Source organism: Ambystoma mexicanum, chromosome 4q (assembly GCF_040938575.1).
Source record: "Ambystoma mexicanum isolate Mex_15411 chromosome 4q, UKY_AmexF1_1, whole genome shotgun sequence".
In the NCBI taxonomy this organism is placed as follows: Eukaryota; Metazoa; Chordata; class Amphibia; order Caudata; family Ambystomatidae; genus Ambystoma; species Ambystoma mexicanum.
The window spans coordinates 40,058,101-40,080,036 of record NC_090928.1 but is presented as its reverse complement, the minus strand read 5'-3'; the positions used below and the strand labels follow the sequence as shown (position 1 = coordinate 40,080,036).

At 45.5% G+C, this 21,936-nt stretch overlaps 1 protein-coding gene across 3 annotated transcripts in view; it reads left to right on the top strand.

Annotated features, from left to right (window-relative positions):
* KIF25 (kinesin family member 25) overlaps window positions 1-21,936 on the top strand; it is a 1,016,252-nt gene that overhangs the window by 935,214 nt on the left and 59,102 nt on the right. For all 3 annotated transcript variants that reach the window (XM_069607411.1, XM_069607412.1, XM_069607410.1), the window contains one exon: window positions 13,130-13,300. In XM_069607411.1, the coding sequence (XP_069463512.1) occupies window positions 13,130-13,300 (171 nt within the window). The remainder of the gene's footprint in view (window positions 1-13,129; window positions 13,301-21,936) is intronic.

Below are 21,936 nucleotides of genomic sequence, written 5' to 3'. Positions count from 1 at the left end.
GGTTGATACAGAACCTTTATTATTGTCTATGTAGTCCTCAAGTTTGTTGCCGAGGGCTTCCCTGAATTCTTGATCCGTGATGGCTGCGGTGGGCATTTTCCATGTCGGGATCGGTGGTCTGGGTCCCCTTATTTTCCATTCCATAATTAATGGTGAATGATCAGAGATCGATCTGCCTAGGTATGCTGTTGCGTCTACCATTGAGGTTTGCTCTCTGTTGATGAACAGATAATCGATCCTTGCGTGAATCTTGTGAGGGGCCGAGTAATATGAGTAGCTTCTTTCGTTGGGGTGTTGTTCTCTCCAAATGTCAACCAAGTTGAGATGATCCAGCGCATCGTTGAGTGCTTGAGTGGCGGCGTTTCTCGGTTGCTGGGGGGGTGTGGATCTATCCATGTTTCCGTTTCTATAGCAGTTAAAGTCGCCAGCCCATATGAAGGTGCCTTCCCTGTGATGCGTCATTTTGGCACAGAGAATTTTAAGGTGTGAGGGATTTCCGTGTTGTGGAAAGTAGGAGTTCACTATACAGACCGCCGTATGTTCAATTGTTCCCCATATTATTAGATACCTGCCTTCAGGGTCTGCCTCCGAGCCCAGTATGCAGAATGGCACATTCGGGTTCACCCACGTGAAAACTCCTCGAGCATAGCTAGAGTAGGGTGCTCCTTTCGCGGTGCCTCCCCACCGCTCAGCTAACTTGGACGAGGACTCCTTCGACAGGTGGGTCTCTTGGAGTAGTGCAATGGATACCTTCTTTCTGCGGAGATAGGATTGGATCCTATTCCTTCTCAAGTATGATCCCATACCACATACATTCCAAGTTATCACTTTCGGTTGTGTCGCCATTGGGATGGAGTGTTGGATTCCGTGCGTCTGCCCTTTCCTGTGGTTCTCATCGGTTGTTGATCGTCCTCAGTGGTTCCCAGATCTCGGTTCTTAGTTCTGGCTTTGCTTGTGATCTACGGTGGTCTTGCCCTCTGCCTCGTTGGTTGCGCTAGTGTGAAGACTGTGTAACTAGAATAACATTTAACAAAACTGGAACTGGTGTGCCCAGCGACTGCGTTTTTCTCGCGGTGCTCAGGCGCTCTCGCGCCGTCAGGTCCCATCCGGGTATCAGGCTCGAGCGGGGTCGGGCAGGCAACTGGCCTGTCCTGGTCTGTTCGTGGGGGCTAGGTCCTGTGCCTGGTGTGAGGCCAAGCGAGGGCCGCATCTGTTTGATAAATAGTGGTGTAGGTTACCTCCTTGGTTGTCGTAGGGTAGTGATGCGGTATGCACTTATGTGTCAAGTGCGTAGATAAGTGGATTTCCTCATTTGCTCTTGGGATAGGTGTCCCCGTCTTCTGCTAGATTGTTGTCTTCCATCCACATATTGGCAGCTGCTGGGGACTCTAGGAAGATCGCACGGCCCTTGTGGATGACCTTTAGTCTCGATGAATAGAGTAACATATATTTTAGGTTCAGTTGCCGGAGTCTGGCCTTGGTAGGTACGAATGAGTTTCTCTCCCTTTGCACCTATGGGGTATAGTCTGGGTAGACAGAGATTTTAGCGTTGCCACGTTCAATGGGTCCCTCTTCCCTGGAGTGCCTCAATATGGTTTCTCGGTCTTGGAAATTAAGTATTTTGGCGATTATCTGGCGAGGGTGGGATCCTGGGGGGGGGTTCTTCTGGAGGGACCTGTGTGCCCTTTCAACTGCAAAGCCTTGTGTGAGTTTTCCTGCGCCTACTTCTTTTTGTAGGAAGGCCTCTACGTAAGCTGTTGGGTTCGGGCCTTCGTCGTCTTCTGGCACTCCCGGTATCCTGATGTTGCCCCGTCTGGCACGTCCCTTGGCTTCCTCGGCTCTGGCCTCGAGGATGGCGACCTGCCTTTCAAGGTCTGCGACTTTGGATTTCAGTTCGACTGTTTCTTCCGTTGTCTCTTTTATGGCCGATTCGGAGTTCGTCACCCTTTCTGTTAAATTTCTAGCATCCTGGTGCATCAGTTGGATGTCTGATCTGAATTCGTCTATTCTGGAATTGATGAATGTGCGCAGCGATGCTATGGCTTCTAGCACTTGGGTTTGATTTTCGGCGGAATCAGCACCCTTTGATTGTGCGGGTTCTGGAGTGTGGAGGTGTGGGGTGGCTGAGTTTTTTGACTTGGTGGTGACGTACGTGTCCATTATGGAGGGTTTCAGCTTGCTCCTGGAGGACATGTTAAAGTCTTGGCGCTTTAGTGCTGGGCCTGTCTGGTGAGATTCGTGCCTCAGTTCTCGCTTATGGCCCTTATGCTGGTGATTCGAATAGCCCCCTGAGTCTGGTGGCCTGCCCCCCAGGTCTCCTCACCTCAGGTCTCCTCACCTCAGTGACTTTGGCTCCGATATCCACGGGACTCGGCAACGTAGTGGTCTTGTTGATGGCAGGGAGCTGATGCTGTGTCTCCTCGCAGTATCCCCCTCACGTCTCGCGTTTTCAGGCTTCCGCGGTCAGACTCGGGGAAAGAGCAATATGCACTTTGTCCACACACTTATACTACATGCTCTTACAGCACAGGCTAGCATTACAACAAACACGTAAATCAATAATCATGTAACTATAAAAAGAATGTTGCAATTATTTGGAACTTCTTTTACAAACATCAGAAATAATAAAGCTAAGGCAACAGCATAATAAACTTTATTAATAAATATAAAAAATATATTAAAATCAAATATGGTAACCATACCTCACCCACACACTTAAAACCATATATTTCCATACAATTATAAAAGTGTCACACATAAAAACAAGTAATTGTATAAAATGGCAAACCATTCAACGGTACATTGAATGTACACATATAATAAATGTTAAAAGAAAGTATAAAATATATTTGTAATACAAAATAACTACAGGCAGAGGCGGATAGGCCCTGCCATGCGGCGGGGGAAGCTGGATGTTCAGCACATGTGGGGCTGCAGAAAAAGTAGCATGGATACTCACTCTCTCAAACACTACTCAGTCTTCACCTGCCACTCACAGATCCCCAATACGACCCACCGGAGCCCACAGGACCTTTGCAAGGTTATGCCTGTCCAAGTGCATGAGCATTGAAAAAGTCAGGTCTCTGCCTCCTTCAAATCTCCAACTAGCCACAACAAAGGAATGAGTGGAGTACCGACTTCTCCAGCCCTGTGGAAAGCAAGAGTTTTTTTCATCCTTATGTTTATTACCTTTTCTTCATCTCTCCTCCAGGCTTCCCCTGACAACCTCTTTGTCTCATTTCTGCCTTTCTTTTCTTTCTTTGTATTCCTTTGCTTCCCTTCTTTTCTCTTCCATTCCCTTTCACTCCTTTCCCCTCACTATCTCATCCTTTCTCTTTCTGATCCTCTGGTCTCTGCCCTTTCCCTGCTTTGTTAGAACCGGTATAGACTTAGACAGGAGGGAAAGCACGTTGCCATGACTTTGCTGTTGGGCTCTAGCCCAGATACAGGCAAGTGCTAGAGGAAACCTAAAGAAGTGTTAATTTGTTTGCAAACCTGCTTTTGGGTGTAGGTGAGAGCCGTCCTTGATCAGGAGATCATGAAGGAGAAGTACAACCAGTGGTGGCTGCAGACCCGCGACCAAGACTCTTGTTTAGTGGGACCGAATTAACTAAGTCTGAAAAACCGCTAAGCAAAAAATTCCAGTTGGTAATCACTGTTGGGTGTGACAAGATAGTTAAAGGTGGGCACCAGTGTTGGTTAGAACACATTATGTGTCAAACTCTTGTATGTAATCAAACAATCTCATATTTTGGAGCAAAATGGCAAACAAGCCCTTGGCTCAATGGTATATAATGCAAGGAAAAGCTCAGTGTTCCCCCTGGACGACCATATGCACCTGGACATCTCAATTATACAAAGTTGAGTCCAAATTCATAACTGTTTGATGTAAATCAATTCAGTATAATTACTCTCATCCCCAAATCATGTTCTTCAAATCAAATGTTGTTCTTTTATTCCACCATAAGAGGCAGGGGGCATCCATAGGTGTCATATAGCCACTGCATATTGGAACCAGGTCGGTCTTCAGGGCTAATACACTGTCTTAATCTAACAAAATGTATTAAATAAGAATAAACCATGAAAAAAGCCATTGAACTGCATCAAAAGAAAATAGAAAACAAAATAGGAAACAAAAACACAAGTAAAATGAAATGATTAATATATGCATAAATCAATGATTAATCTCATTCAAAACATATGCAATTATACAAATTACCTGCAAATGTGTATGGGATGGTGTACATCTGAGGAAAAAAACGGGAGAGTAATTCCATCACTAAGAATTGCATATTGCGTGGTGGGAGTGAATCCCAATACATAAACTTTCAATAATGGAGGAAAAGGTCAATTACCTGAGTAAGTCTTGCAACCAGCACAGGTTGGACGAGTACTCACTGTAATGGGCATAAGAAAAATATCAAGACAAAAAAGAGAAGCAATACAGCGATCCATCCAAGATCAGGAGAGAACATTTACATTAAAAATGTTGTGACATGTGACACCAACAATGTAATTTACACCATTAAATGCCCCTGTGTGATGTATTATGTGGGATAATCGAAACAACCATGTAAAAAACGTTGGAATTACAACGGACTAGAAATAAGAATTCAGCTGTGGCTAGACATTGGATGGGAAAAACACAATATCTCCCAGATCAGATTTCAGGTGGTGAATGTGGTCACAAGAATAGATATCCATGAAGATTTGGCTAAAGGACTGAACCAAAAGGAGGCCTTCTGGATTGAGAGACTCAAAACAATGACCCCCAGTGGGATCGACGAAGAAATTAACTATATGTCTTTTGTCTGAGTGATTATGGGCTATTGACCTTGATCCCCGAAGGATGCCCTTTAGGTTATGGACATAATGTATTATTATGAGACTCATTCTGAGACAACAACAAGAATATTGTTGTCGATTGTTCGCTTGGGTGTCTATTGTAATGGTAGCTGACATTATGATATTATTCTATATGAATATTTTTTCCATGAGATACTTTGATTTGTTGCTAGATCCTAGCAGTTTAGATTCTTCTGCGTACACAGATAGTTATAGATATGCCCCATTTATAAGCAATGCTCTTTGTGGTAATGCTATTAGGATGACATTTACATATTAGGAAAATACTCACGTTCTCGCTCTTTTTGTGCTTCCTTTTTCAAATTTCCTGCCTATTTGGTAGGCCTGGCGAGAGGTTCTTACCCACTTCCCAGTGCAGTGACACTTCCATCTTTAACATAGATCACTGGCCACAACCCATATGCCCTGTGAGCACTTTTGTGTTGGTGCAACATTGTCTCCAATAGTACATTTTATTCATTTTTCGCAATATAGAAGATGTACTTCTGCAATGATGTTTATATTGAAATATATTTGCCAAATGTATTTGTCATATTCAGTGTGCATAGATTCCCCCCCGAGTACTGGGGACTGCTATTTTAACATTCTAGAGCCGTGCAGATGTTTATAAACATCTAATCGTACGCGAGACGGTCATGACGTCACAACGCGCAGGCACAGTGACGTCACACCGAGGCATTCGCAGTGTTAGTAGTATTGCCTCACTACTCCAAGTATTTTACTCATTTGCAGTCTTTCACATTATTTCAGGTAAGCGGGTTATTTGTGTGATATGGAGCCTCCATAATGTGCATCTCACCAGAAGCCTGATAGCATACCATGCTTTTTTTTGTCTTCCTATTTTACTTATGATCATTTCAGTGCGTACTTAACCCTTTGCAGGTTGGAAGACTTACTTAGGTAGTTGCCCTTTTCCTCCATTATTGAAAATGTATGTATTGTGATTCAATCCCACCACACAATATTCAGTTCATAGTGATGGAATTACTCTTCCGTTTGTTGCCTTAGTTGTACACCATACCATACACATTTGCAGGTAATTTGTATACTTGCATATGTTTTAAATGAGATTAATTATTGATTCATGGATATGACATTAATCATATCATGTTACTGTTGTTTTTGTTTCCTATTTTGTTTTCTGTTTTCTTTAGATGCCCTTTTGTGGCTTGTTTCATGGTCTACCCTTATTGAATATATAATATTCAAAAAGAAGATATATTAACAGGTGTCTATACCACAAAAATAGGATCAAGGCTAATGGCTCATAAAGATTCCATATTAAACCATATTTTTATTTAATTTTAACAATCTTAAAAATGATCATGTTACATAAAACTCAATGTCAAACGTGATATGTAAAACAGATAAAACATACACTTTACAGAACACAAGAAAAACACATACTGTGGGTTGATTTTCAATAATTGTGACACTTCTCCGTGCAAACTTTCACACTGGACTATTTAGTCATATTCTAAGATGTTATAAGTGTATTTTTCAAACCCAAAACTTGTATAAGTTTCTGTCCTTAAAACAAAGACAAGTGTAGGACATTCATCAGGGGTAAAATTGCTTGTGTTGAGATGGTGATAAAAGTTTTCCTTTCCTATCACTCTCTTTTTGCCACTTCTTTAAGCAATGGTGAGCCCTGTAGGTAAAGACAACACTGTTACCAAATCATTTCTTACATTTTTGATCTTATTATTAGATATTTCAAAAAGGCGCCCCGATCCAAATAGGGTGCTCAGTTTGTTTCTAACTTACATACCTCTTAGATTGTGGTATTTGATTCCACAGTCTTGTACCAATGAATTGGTAGAAATAGGAGTGATTTCCTATTCAATTAGGGAAGATCCCCCCCAACCTCCTCTTTGTTCTGCAAACAACATAAAAAACACAGAAAGAGACTATCTAAAATATGTTTAGACCTGTATAGAATAGTTCTTATTTCTATAACTAAGTCCTCTTACCTACAGATGAAGCAGGTGGGTTCTACTCATGTATTTTCCATATAGGTGGATCATGTGACGGAGGCTCTGCGTAATTCTATAATGGGAAGAACAGACACACACAGGGGTTTCAACGCCTAACATTATGGAGTCCTATCTCACATCTGAATGCTCAAAATGTATTTCATAACAATTTCTCTAAAGGTAATTGTTATGATTTTTATTCACTCCTGAAGGGAACACCAGAGATTGGTCAAACCATTGGTGTTGAAGAATTCGACAGGTGGAAATTTATGTTGGATAATGTGATCTCACATCTAACTGTTCAAAAATGCATATATATTCAAGATGCATCTGAAAACAGCTGATGCAATATTAACTCACTAATTCCCAAAAACAGTTAGCCATTCCATATGTATTTGTAAAAAAATTGATTTATGTTGGAGCCAGGGTTTCAATACCAAAAATGATCAAATGAATCCACCCACAACACACCATTCTTAACTGAAAATCAAGGTTTCAGAGGGATTCCCAAATACAAACACATTCAGCGTGCCATTTTAGTTCTAAAATGGGCACTATAAGTATTACGTGCGTGACGCGATGACGTCATACATCACGCACTAACGCGATGATGTCACGCGTCATGCAATACCGCGATGTCATCACGCAACAACGCGATGACGCGCGTGCGCATCGTATGGTAATGGCGAGGGCCATGTTCATTTGCACATGTTTTCTTAAGCCTGTTGGGAGATGTAGTCCCAAATGCTGACAAGCCTTAACTGTAAAGCGGGTTGCCCAAAGATAGTGGAAGCAAAAACCTGTTGAGGTCTGTGACAAGGCCATACTCATTTGTACATGTTTTCTTAAGCCTATTGGGAGATGTAGTCCCAAGTGTTGACGAGCCTTAAATATAAAGCGAGTTGCCCAAAGCTAGTAGATGTAAAACCCAGTTCAGGTCTGTGAACAGGCCATGCTCATTTGTACATGTTTTCTAAAGCCTATTGGGAGATGTAGTCCCAAGTACTGATAAGCCGTAAATATAAGGCGAGTTGCCCAAAGCTTCTGGATGCAAATCCCAGTTAAGGTCTGTGAGATGGAATTCCACGCCTGTAACTGATTTCTACGGTGTAGGTGTGTATCTTTGTGTGCCTCTGACATATGTATACACACCTATACCACATTAAGAGGGTCCCCTAATGGTGTAAAAACATTTTTCTTTTTCAAAAGAACTGCCATTTACCACTGAGTATCTAAGACTACATTTTTTGAAAGTCACCTAATGGATTTATTATTGCATATTAACACAACAATATTACCATTTTCACATACAATGAAAAGTCAGGCTCCTCACAAACAACTTATATTTAGATGGCAGAAAAACACAACTTTGCAATTCTTATACAGTATGATAACCAGTCACTGTTTATGCCTATATAACAAAGTCCACCATTTGTTAACGAGTTGGCTGAGCACATAAGTGCATTCTATTTTATGCATTGTGCCACTCGATACTCTTGTTTAGACCATGAATGTGGCTCTTAGTCAGGAAGATTCATTTTTGTTCTAAACTCAGACGTTTCTTGTTTATCAAATCTTGTGTTCTTCCTTTCACATGTTTCAAGATTGACCAATTGAAGTTGGCGTATTTATGATTTTTCTCCACAAAAATGCTTTACGAGTGGTGCTTGTTCCACTTTATTTTTAATACAACTTTTGTGCTCAGTCATTCTTGTTTTACATTTGCGATTAGTCTTTCCAATGTAAAGGTATTGGTTAGGGCATTTGATTACATATATCACATTTTCCGTATTACAATTAGTATGTTCTGTGATGCTCCATTCTTTTTCTAAACCCAGATTAACTGTGGTGATCTTTCTAGTCTGTATGCACATAGTGCAATTACCACAAGGGTGGTGTCCTAATACCGGAGGTAGACCCCATAGTCTCGTCTGTTGGAATTCTTTATTTTTGTTGTTACCAATGTCATTCCTCATAACTAGATTACGTATGGTGGTGCTCTTCTTTAATGCTACCAAAGGTTTTTTGCATTCTTTTATCATGACTTTGTTCCAATTTTTATTGATAATACCTTTGATTTTGTATGACAAATTACTAAAGGTATTAACGAAGACTAATGGAGTCTCCTTGGTATCCCTATTTCTACGCAGTTGTTGATCAAGGAGGGCTTCTCTATTGTTGTTAAATGCCCTCTTAGCTGCATCCTTAACTAGGCATTTAGGATAGCCTCAGTTAGTGAGTTTTGCAATCAAATTATTTGCTCCTTGCTCATAAGATTCATTAGTACTGCTGTTTTTCTTGACCCACAAAAATTGCCCGAAAGGCAAATTATTTTTTACATGTTGCGCATGGTGACTATTGAATTCTTGTCTGTCTCTTTAGTAAATGGTTTAATTAACAACACACCCTGGTGGTGGTATATGGACATATCCAAATAATTCACCTCACTGTTACTCATATTCTATGTATCTCAACCAACATAGGATGTTGTCTTGAAAAGGATTGAGACTATGATAGATGACAGTTTCTTCAACCATGTTTACAAATAGGTTAGCTAAGTTGGGAGCCATCACAGCCCCCCATCGCTGTTCCCTCTACCTGTATGTAGAACTGGCCCATGAATTGGTAAAAGTTATTGGTGAGTGCCATTTCTGTACACCATTTAATAAAGGAATTAGGGACAGGATGGTCATCTTCCCTTTTCAAAAGAGTTTCCTCTACCACTTCCAAAGTTGCTCGTTGGGGTATGTTTGTATATAAAGCTGTCAGGATCCATCCTTGGATACTATGGCAGAAGTGGAAGTTTTCGCCGCGGAGAACCTTCACTTAGCAGTCCAGTCCTCATCCAACATGGCGGCCTTTGTTATTTAAGCAAGCCCCGCCCACCTCCCGGCGCGTTGTATCTGTGTTGTTACTCCTAGTTGATACCAGCGCTCAGCTTTATACTCTGTTCAGCTCCTTCCGTGCCCCTCCAGTGCCCCTCCAGTAGTGCTTATTCCTTCCTGCTGGTCTTACCTCTGTCTTTTCTTCTGCCTCTCCGTTCTCCCTTGTCCGTTCTCGGCACTTTGCCCATCACTCCTTTTCAGACTTTCCTTTTGCTTTAGGCATCTTGCCACTCGCGCTAGCGGTCCGCCGCCATCCTCACGTATCTTCGTGTTCCTCTCTGTGCCTTTTGTGGATACAACCGTTTCTGGTAAGTAGGGACTTTACTGCTTCTCCCTCTTTCCCTTCCTTTTCCACTCTGCTCGGTCCGTTTTCCCCGTTTCCTTCTTTTCTTTCCTCCTTCATTGCTTCTCGTAGCTGCTACCTTGTATTCGGCCAAGCCTCTTCGGATCTGTCTCTGCCTTCTTTTTCCCCGAGTCATCATCACATTGGTGGACCGAACGAACTCGCTGGATCCTCTTGTTTCCTGATCTCGCTCCGGATCTCTTGCTACCACATCCACCATTGGAGTCTCCCATTTCATACCATCTCCGGAAGACTACACAGGGTTTTTTTTACCGCCCATCGGTTTTTTCCCTGTCGCGGGGCTTTGGCTCCTCGGGGCCCCCCAAGACAGGTTCCACCTCCTGTCGAGGTGGCCTCCGAGGGAGCCAGACCCTACTTGCATGACAGGAGGTCCAGAGACAAGTCTACCAAGGAAGATACTAGAACCCCCCGAAGATCCTCCAAACACTCCAAGGACAAGCAAGAGGAAGCATCAGGTGAGGAGAAGGGTGGTGAGGGTTAACATTCTGACAAAAGCTTGTATGTGAAGACATAAATGAAGGTTTTCATCTGGATTGAAATGATTGCCCTCAATACTATTAATGGCATCAGTAGTGTCTTTTACATAGCTCTTCATGCCCGGATTAAATGGTCGAAGGTAAAACTCTACATATTTGGAAAGAGGTTCCAACAAGGAATTTATATCGGAGACAATGGGTCTACCTGGTGTTTTTTCCAAATTCTTATGGATCTTTGGCAAAATATAGAAGATCGGTATTCTACCATTTTCTCTCATAAGATACTCTCCTTCTTGTTTGGTAATGAATTTCAAATCCACTGCTTTGGTCACTTTCTATTTCATAGTCATGGATAACTCCTTGCTAGGATCTCTATCTATTTTCTTGTAGTGGTCGGTATTCGACAGTAATTTCAGGCATTCTTCTACATAGTAAGACTTGTCTAAAATCACTATTGCACCACCTTTATCAGCTTGTCGGACGATGATATTGGGATTTGAGCCTAAAGATTTCAAAATAGTTTGTTCATTCTTACTCAAATTGGAGTGTTTCGGAATACCCTTGAATACATTTTGTCAGATTGAGACAGTGCTTTAGCCCCGAAGAAAGACCTGGTTCCGAAATGCATTGGCTATATGACACCTATTGATATTGATTGATATTGATATTTTATTTCTATCGCGCTCATACACAAGTGTTTCAGAGCGCGACAAGGCAAGGGAGAGGAACAGGGGAGAAAAAAACAACAATCTTATTAGGCCCAGTGACATTGAGAATGCGCAAGTGCATGGGAGAGGGGGAGGGGAAAAGTGCATGGAAGGGGGGAGAAGTGGAAAGTGCAGAGCAAAGGAGAAACAGATAAATAATAATAAATAAATAAATAATAAAGGCAACAAACAGTGATAATGCAGCCAGCAATTGCAAGTGCTGGCTTTAAGGCAGCAGACAGGGTAGGTCTGATAAGTGCAGGAAGAAAAAGGGGGGGGGACTTTATGGGTACAGATACAGACCTCAGTGCAAGGGGTGGCCCGGAGGCAGTGCAGGAGAGTGGTAGGGTGAGCCGGTACCTGCGCCCGGAGGATAGAGGGTGGCCAGATACACAGTGCCAAGAGAGAACAGATCAGCAGAGGAGAGAGGGAGCAAAGGCAGGAGCAAAGAGGAAGGTCTTGAGGTGCCTCCGGAACCGGAGATGGATCTACTCAAGTTTTAGAGTGGCAAGGAGGCTGTTCCAGAGGGAGGCTCCAGCTGAAGACAGAGATCTACCCCCAGCTCGTTTCTTTGAAAAATGACTGACCCGGAGGGAGTTAGAGGTAGAGGAGTGAAGATCTCGAGAGGAGAGGTATTTCCGGAGGGGTAGCTGAAGGTATTTTGGACCCAGGCTCCAGAAAGCCTTGTGGACAATGCAGAGGGTTTTGAAATTAATCCTTGCATCAACTGGGAGCCAATGGAGAGATTTCAGAGCTGGAGAGATACGATCCCAGGGCTTGAGACCAAGGACAAGTCTCTCAGTCCTGTTTGGATTAGTTGCAGAGGGCGGAGAGTAGATGCAGGTAGATTTAGAAAGAGGCTGTTACAATGGTCCAACTTAGAGAGAACCAGAGCTTGGGAGACCATGAGCTTCTGGGGGAAGGAGAGGAAAGGTAGAGTACCTCTGAGGAGGTGCAGTAGGAAGTTTGACTTTTTAGAGATATCAGAGATGTGGGCGGAGAAGGAAAGTGTGGAGTCAAAGATGACTCCGAGGTTCTTAGTCTCGCAGGTGTGGGTAGGAGGAGGGCCAAGGGAGGCCGGCCAGAGATTGAGGGCAAAGGATGGGGAAGGTGTGCTGATGAGGAGGATCTCATTCTTGCTGGCATTCAGACAAAGATCATTGGCAGCACACCAATCTTGAATGGCAGTTAGGCAATCAGAGATGAGAGAGGGAGAGGAAGTGGCCAAGGGCAGCCTGAAAATGAGTTGAGTGTCAACAGCGTAGCACTGGAAATTTGAGCAGAAAATGGCAATGCAGTGGGTGAGAGTTGCCAGGTATTGGTTGAAAAGCCAGGGTGAGAGGTTAGACCCCTGGGGAACACCACAGGTAGAGAAGAAGATAGATGATAGGAAGGACCAAAGTTGGACCTGGGAGGGTCGATCAGAGAGGAACGAGGTCAGCCAGGCCAAAGCCTGATCAGTGATACCCAGGTTATCACGGAGACGGTGGAGCAGGATGGTATGGTTCACCATGTCGAAGGCAGAAGAGAGATCAACAAGGGTGAGGACAGAGGGACTGTTTTCCTGGAGGCAAGTCCTCCATTCCAGGCCCAAACTCGTAATTTGTCAAAGTGGTAAATTTGGGTTTAACGAAATTTGTCGGTAACGAAAATACTGCCACTTTTTTCACATACCGACAAACTTGTAATGAGGCCCATATATTGTGTACCTTTTTTAGCAGAATTTCAGTGGCTCTTCTGAAATTTTGCGGCAGATTTGAAAATGTCATTTTTCCTTTTCGGCTGTTAGCCTAACATTGCTATTAGTTGAATGGTTTGTCCGAGAATTCATGTACATCTGTTTGCTTTTATTTAGGAATATTGTGGGATATTGAACAGAATGTTCAGACGCAGAACAAGAAGTTTGCCGACAAAGTTGCAATGCATTCCACCTCCGGGGCACCATGCCTTAGCGCATCAGCAGAGATGAAAAAACAGGTGAAAACAAAGTTGCAGCTTGTGGACTTGGCTGGAAGCGAGTGTGTAGGTGAGTTGAATATTTACTTGGAGGCAAGAATGTTTTTATTGAACAACAATTTGCTTGAAGCATATTATATCTTTTCGGTACTCCACCCTCTTCTGTTCATGGAATACTTTTACTTTTTGTCTTGAAATCATTATCTGCCAAACAATGCTCTTTATTATTAAATCCCGACTAGTACAATGGCACACTCTGTCGCTCACTGGGCATTTTTCAATAATCTACAGCATCTCTACTGGCAACCTCACCAACTTCGCTTATCATTTTTGTGCATGCGTCGCCCTGCTCTGTACCTCTGACTATTTGTGTTGGCAGTTTCAACATATGAGTGGACCAAATGCATGTAATCCATTCAGGGGAGAACTGTCAACTTTTGGCCTGGCGGTAAACCCAATTTTCTGGCCGACGATGCAATGGCCCAAACCCACATTGCATGATACCAAGCTCATACGTATAGCGAGAGACATCATTGACTTTCCTTCCTTTTTATGCAACATATGTGTCAGTTATTTATTATTTTTCTTAGAGTCCCCCAGCGAACCTCCACACATACCAAACGTAGTACAATGATTTCACCAGGATAGTATAATTTGGTGAAATGGAAATCTGGGTTTTGGGCCTAGGTTTCCTTGTGTACCAGTTTGCAATTTGACAGAAGGCTACAGCTCCTTCAACCTCATCCCACCCTACTGTTACACACACCTGGTATCCACGGGGACGCCACCCAGCCGTAGGGACTCTGGTATCCTTCTCTGCGGTTCCCAGGTGTGACCAGCGGGGAAGTTCTGCCTGGAATACAGGTGGGCAATGTTCAAGACTGGGCAACTGGGGTAAGCAACCCCCACCACCCCGTATGCCCGCAGCCCCCCTGGACCTCTCCTCACCTTGTTGTTAATTCAGGTGTGCTCTCCGTCCTGCCTTCTTGGCAGGGGCACGTTGTCCTTTGTGGCCGAATGCGATCTAGTTACTTCCATGATGCCGGCCCGTTTTGAGTCTTTCAGGTAGGTCTTATTGCTGTTGTATATTGTTGTTATTCTTGCATGCCTTTCTTGGTTTAAATAATGTCTTTTTCTCTTCCTTAGGTGCACAGAAGTCCAATGTGATGCATTGGCTGAATTGGATCTCGCCGGTAAATGATGGCGTAATAAGAGCGCTTTGATGCGGTAAGTAGGCGCTAAGCGCAGCGCTATGATGCCTTGCCTTTGCTAACCTGTTGTCTTTTCTTTCCCATAGATCGCGGTCCTCACCCGGTGTATGAAATCCCGAGGCGATGCTGGTCGAGGGGCTACTTGCGAGGTAAGCTTTTCAGCACAATTTGTTATGTTGTAAAAGTGTCTAATGTCTTGTTTTTTCCTTTTTTGCAGATCCGCCAGTCCGGGAGACGCGCTTATCCTATGATGTTGTACGCAGGAGGTGTGGGCAGTTAACAATGAAATTACAGGTAAACTGCTGCTGTTAACGATGTCCTTTTGTCTCTTTACAGATGCTGTTCTTCCAAGGTTCGCGGGTACAGCTGAACACGATGAGCGTCACGTTGCAGGATTGCAAAGTAACACGAAGCGTGTTATCCAAGTCGGGTGTGGTTTAAATAGCTTCAAGAAAGTAGTCCAGGTAAAGTAGTTCCTTGGCTACCACACCCAAAACACTATACCGCATAGCTTGGTTCCAAGGAGCCAAGCTATGTGGATGCCTCCATGTTGGCTGGCACTTGAAATAAAGTAGTTCCCTAAACACAAGTCTTTATTAAGTATGAGCCTGGCGCCAAAAGCGCCAGGACTGGCCCCAAGAGGGCCTAGGCAAAGGATGCCTAAGTTTGTTGGAGACCCGAGCCAAGACCCCTCCCTGCCCATGGGCTTGCCAGGGGGGTTTTCTGGATGTGGGTCATGACAGCACTCCCCTCAAGGCCCCTTTCAAGGTGTTCCTTCTGTCCCGCCCAGGTTTAGTTGGAAAGTTTCAATGATATTTTTTGATCAGACGTGGTGCATGAATGTTTTCTCAGGGTTCCCAGGATCTATCTTGGGGTCCAAATCCTTTCCAATCAACTAGATAGTATAGCTTGCCCCTTGAATACCTGGAATCCAGGATGCCTCTGACTTCAAATTCTGGTTCTCCGTCAATAAGTATGGGTTTTGTTGGTGTCCCAATCTGTGAACGGGCTGCATTGGTTTTAAAAGGGACACATGAAATACCGGATGTATTTGTAGGTTAGGTGGTAAATCTAGTTTGACGGCCGCTGGATTAATAATTGCCTTGATGGTGTAAGGCCCTAAGTACCTGGGTTGAAAGGTCTGGGTTCCCTTGATGGGTACAAATCTGGCGGCCAGCCAAACCTTGTCTCCTACTTGATAGTCAGGGGCTTTTTTGCGGTGTTGGTCGGCAAATTGCTTTTGCTTTTCTTTGGTGAGAATAAGATGTTCTTTGGCCTTTTTGAAAGCTTGAGTGATTTTGGTGTGAAGTATTTTTACTGCTGGCATTTCCAAACTGGTTGGGAGATCCAGTTCTGAGGTACGTGGATGTCTACCATAAAGGGTATAAAAGGGTGTTTGTCCGGTACTGGAATGCAAGGAATTATTATATGCGTACTCGGCTATCCATAGTGCGTCTTTCCAGTCACTTAGTTCATGGTGCACCATGCACCGTAGGTATTGCTTGAAGGTCTGATTGGTCCTCTCGGTCTGACTGTCCGTTTGGGGATGATGGCTAATGGATAGTCGGACATCATTTTGCGCCATTGCACAACACTTTCTCCAGAAGTTGGAAACGAACTGGCTAACTCGATCGGAGATCAGGACTGATGGGAAGCCATGTAGTTTAACAATACCATCCAGGAACACTTTGGCTAAAGTGGATGCCTCAGGGAGGCCTTTGAGCGGAATAAAGTGTGCCATCTTTGAGAATAAGTCCACGACTACAAGAATGGTGTTAAACCCTTGACTGGGAGGTAGGTCAGTGAAGAAGTCGAGGGAAAGAGTGTGCCATGGAGTGGGAGGAATGTCCAAAGGTTGCAGAAGACCGGATGGTTTTTGTTTTTGTGATTTATTTTGTGCGCAGACTCTGCAGGACTGAATATATTGGATGACATCTTTACGCCAGGCAGGCCACCAGAAGTTCTGTTTTACCTTGGCTAGAGTCTTGGTGATTCCAGGGTGCCCTTCGATCAGAGAATCGTGATAACCTGAAATGATTTGTTGTTGTAAGTCCTTGGTGGGTGCATACAGACGATCCTTAAAAAAGGGTAAGTGATCTTTGATGGAATATTGTTCCCCCTGCACTTGCCATGCAAGGAAAGTATCTGGATTCATGGTTCATTGAATCTCGTTTCTCAGTTCTACTTGGGATAAGGCCGTAGTGAGGCCCAAGAGTTTGTCTTCTGGTATGATGGGGACTGGGTCTGGGGTCGTATATACTATGTCATCAGTGCCTGTACGAGAGAGTGGGTCAGCTTTTCCATTCTTGACCCCTGGGCGAAATGTGATAACATAATTGTCGCAGGTTTCCCCCTTTCTCACCTGAGTTCGATGTTTGCTGGAATTCTTGGAAGGAGTCTTCTTGCGTACGTTTTTGGGTTTTGTACAATCCCGTACGGGCGTCTTCGGGTTCCAGCGTGCGTTCAGCGTTCTACGTCCAGGATCGCCAGGAATCTCCAGGAAGTCCAGGAAACGAAGGAGGTGTACTCAGAGGCAGGTACACGGAATCCGGGATGTAAGACAGGATAAGGAGGAAGGGAAGATAGAAGGAGGAAGTGAGAGTCCGGGAGCCAGGAACTACAGAGTTCAGCGAAGGCGAACTACGGAGTACACGTCTAGCCACAGCAATAAGTAGCGTTGAGATGCGCAGGGCTTCGGGGGCGTGGCTTCTTTATAGAACGTGCTACGTCTGACGTGAAAGCTGGTAGATAGCGTTCTGTGTTTAACGACCATGTTGGAAGTACAGCAGAGTGTAAGCCCCGATGTGTCAAGGACCAGGAAGTCCAAAAGGGATGTATCCGACAGTTCATGACAGCATGCCTCCTCCGAAGACCTGTCCCTCCGGACTTGCCCGGGTGTATGAGATGATACCTTCTAAGTAATCTGGGAGCATTTAAATTTGAGATTGGTTCCCAGGTGCGTTCACTAGGAGGGTACCCTTTCCACTCAACCAGGTATTGCAGCTGACCACGTTTGTACCTGGAGTCACATATCCTGGACACTTGGTATTCCAGCTGGTCATTGATGATTACAGGATTAGGCCTGGGGGCAGTCCGGGAGGGTTGGATGTAAGGCTTCATTAAAGACATATGGAACACTGGATGGATCTTCTTCCAAGAGTCTGGTAGTTTGAGCCGGAAGGCCACTGGATTAATGATTTCCTTTATGGGAAAAGGGCCATAGTACCGGGGAGCCAGCTTATTAGGTCGTAGATGACGAGGCAGTAGTTTTGAGGATAGCCAAACCTTATCACCCACTGCGTAGGATGGTCCTGGTCTTCTTTTGGAATCTGCATACTGCTTGGTGTGATTTCGGGCCCTTTCTAGGTATTCCTTGGCTTACCTGTGTACATTGATGAGAGTTTCGATCCAGGTGTCGAGTGTGGGTACTGGTGTAGAATGTGGAAGAATGGAAGGTAGGACTGAAGGATAGAATCCTTGGCTGCAGAAAAAAGGGCTGGTCTTGACAGCTGAGTGGTCCGAATTGTTGTAGGCGAATTCAGCCAGGGGTATTAGGAGTGACCAATTGTCCTGTACCTTAGTAGTGAAGCAACGGAGATACTGTTCTAGAGTTTGGTTCACCCGTTCCGTAGCTCCGTTGGTCTGTGGATGATAACCAGAAGAGAGGGCATGTTGGATCCCTAGTATTTGGCATAGGTGTTTCCAAAACTGAGAAATGTATTGGGGCCCTCTGTCTGAAATAATCTTGGAGGGGAGTCCATGAAGTCGGAATATGTGTTCCAGGAAGATTCCAGCAAGTTCTGATGAAGATGGTAGTTTATACCGAAGAGTAAAATGGGCCATGTGAGTGAACAAATCAATGGTGACCATGATGGTCGTGTATCCCCTGGAAGGGGGTAATTGTACTATGAAATCTGTAGCAATGACTTCCCAAGGTCTTGTTGGTAATGAAGGTTGAAGTAGGAGACCCGCCGGCTTCTTATTATCATGTTAATTTTATTGCAGACTGCACAGGTTTAGATATACAGCTGAATATCAGTCTTCATTCGTGGCCACCAGAATTGTTTCTGTATCAGACGGAGTGTATTGGTGACGCTGCAATGTCCTGAGTGAAGGGTATCGTGGCAGAGATTTATCATCCTCTGTTGTAGTTTCTGTGTGGGGATGACCAGGCTGTTATCCTTAAACAGATACCCGTCCTTAGTTTTTAGACTCCAGCGATTCTTCCCTGTAAATTCCTTCCAGAGGTCAGAGGACTGGGTTTGTATCCGAACATCTTCCAGGGGGCTGATTGCTTGGGCTACAAAAATTGCGTTGGGAAACATATTGGGGAAGGACCGACCTTCAAGCGTTTTGTAGTCGGGACGTCGGGATAAGGCGTCAGCTATTATATTCTGTGTTCCAGGGACATGATGGATCTGGAACTGATACTGGGCAAAGAAGAAGGCCCAACGGGCTTGATGACTATTTCTACATTCCAGAGCCTGTAAAACTTGCAGATTCCGATGGTCCGTGCGGACCTGGACAGGATGTTTTGCTCCTAGAAGTAGATGACGCCACTCTGTGAAGGCTTGACGGATGGCTAGCAGTTCCTTTTCCAAAACAGAATAATGGGTTTCACTGGGAGTTCGTGTCCGTGAAAGATAAGCAATGGGATGTTCCAGGTTGTCTTCGAATTCCTGTTTTAGGACTGCTCCAATGGCGTAGTTAGAAGCGTCTGTTTCCACCAGGAAAGGTCGATTGATGTCAGGTTGAGCCAGGATGGGAGCTTGTGTAAACTCTGTCTTTAACCGTTGGAATGCCTCTTCTTGGGCTGTTGTCCAAAGAAAGGGAGTATCTTTTTTCAACAAGACAATGATCGGTTGCACTATCTCGGAAAAGGAAGGTATGAATTTCCGGTAAAAGTAAGCAAGCCCCAGGAAGGATTGGATTTGTTACACGGTAGTCGGAACAGGCCAGGATAGTATGGCTTTTACTTTGGAGTGATCCATTCCAGTACCTTCTGGGCTAAGGACAAATCCTAGAGAGTGAACAGTAGAGACATGGAAAAGGCACTTCTCGGGTTTAGCCAGGAGCTTGTGTTCACGTACCCATTGTAACACTGCCTTAACATGCTCCTCATGCTTAAGATGGTCCTTAGAGAATATTAAGATATCGTCCCGTCCAGATAAACTATGGCGAAGAGGAACAACATGTCTGAAAACACGAGATCCATGAAGCGTTGGAAGACCGCTGGGGCATTTGCAAGTCCGAAAGGCATGACCAAGTGCTCAAAGTGACCGAAGGGTGTTCTAAAGGCGGTTTTCCATTCGTCTCCTTCTCTAATACGGATCAGATGATAGGCACATCTGAGATCCAATTTACTGAAGATTACAGCTCCTCTTACTGCTTCCAGGATATCTGAGATCAAGGGCAAGGGATAGCGATCTTCCAGGGTGCACTGATTTAGACCACGATAATCAAGACAAGGGGCCTCATTACGACCCAGGCGGTAATCTTCTGTCATTACCGCCATGGCGTAATGAGCGTTTACGCCGTGGGCCGATGGCGTAAAGAGCGCCACATTACGACCCATCGCGCACGAGCATTACGCCATGGCGGTAATGCAATTAACGCCATGGCGGAAAAGGCCCCTACCGGCATCGTAAAGCGAGCAAGGTGCACTTCCGCCACCGTAAGTAGCGGCCACCGTAATTAGCGGCCGCCGTAATTTGCGGTGGCCTTAAAAAGCAGGACCGGAAATAGCGTCATCACGCCGGAACGGGAAACAGCACGTCGGCCATCTTTAAAAACACAATCCATTGCCATCCTACCGAACAACACCAGATCCAACCCTGACACCTGTCCCAACCAATCACCCACCCATCCAAGTACCCGAAAATGCCTAAAGTTGTAAAGAAGGCATGTGACCGCCAGCGCCAGGAGAGATTCAGCCGGGAGGAACTCTGCATGCTTGCGGAGACCCTGCAAGACAACGCAGGTGTCGTTTTCTCCCCGGAAATGACCAGGACAGCGATAGCGAATAGAAGAAGGCCATCTGGGCCCTGGTGGCCGAGCGCGTCAGCGCGGTGGGGACCGTACACCGCACCCCACAGCAGTGCAGGAAGCGCTGGGATGACCTACGCATATGGGTCAGAGCCATCATCTCTGCAAACCGCAACCTTGCCCTGGGTACCGGTGGAGGGTCGGAATCCCCACTAAAACTCCAACCGTGGGAGGAGATCTGTGCAACCACGATTGGCATGGAATCCATTGAAGGCGTCGGAGGGATGGAAAGGGGAGCTCCGACATCAGGCGATGAAGGTAGGTGCCTCAAACAAGACATGCCATAGTCACTGCAGTCCATTCATGTGTAGCACAAGGTTGCCCTACAGTGTAAATGCAACACATTTCAACACTGCCCATAGCCACATGCAAGCACCACCCTGTATACACTGCTGGCACCCGCATACCTGCATCCACATTCCACACTAAAAGGAGACAACCTGCATGGCCCTGTCTGAAATCTGCCTCATCTACTGACCAGAATAATGTCAGTCATTGTCATTCCAAAGTCCGAAGACCCATCAATAACGCCCACCCTCCTCTGCTCCACCACAGGCACAGATTCACACCCCGAGGACCAGGACACCCCTGCGACGAAGAGAGCCAAGAAGGCCATCAATACCGTCCCCGCACCCTCAACCTCAGCTGCAGTGAGGCAGACCCCACAACAAGCAGGACCCACTGCGAGCATACCGGACGTCCCACCGGCAAGCACCCCTGTAGGCAGCAGGCCAGCAGCAGCTGCTCCACCTCTACCGACATTGCCTGCCACAGAAGGCACCGGGTCAGCGGCCAGCAGCAACATCGGTGAGACAGCTGCAATAGCTGCATGTTCAGACTCAGACATGGAGCACGAGGTCAGAAGCCCCACTGACCTACTACATTCCCCCTGTTTCTCAGACGCCAGCCCCCATGAGGATCACACACAGGGGCACACAGAGGTAGAGGAGTGGCCTTCCACCCCATGCCCAGTCCTCACTCCACAGGAGGGGAGCAGCCCCTCCATCACACCACCAGCACTGGCCATGGGCCAGCAGGGGCAGCAGTCCCTCGAGGACATCACAGAACGGCAGCAACAACTGTCCACGATGCTGACTGAGCATGCCGCGGAATGTGTGGGGGCTAGGGCAACCATTGAACAGGCCACGGAGACCCTAAGGGCCGAAGTAGCGCAGAGCACTGCCACCCTGAGGGATGCCATGCAGGCCATGTCCAGGGACATCTGTGCTGAACTTGCCGGCTTGCGTCGTGCGCTCACTGAGCTTACCCACACCCTACAGGACGTGCATGCACGGGGGCAGGCAGGGACATCCTCCACTGCCAGTTCTGCACAGAGCAGCCCCATGCGACGTTCCGGACGTAACCTGCGCTCCACAGCCAGGGGTGCCCCGGGGGCCGGGAGAGGGGGCTTGTAACAGCCTGTGGCCACTGTCATAGGCATCTGTTGACA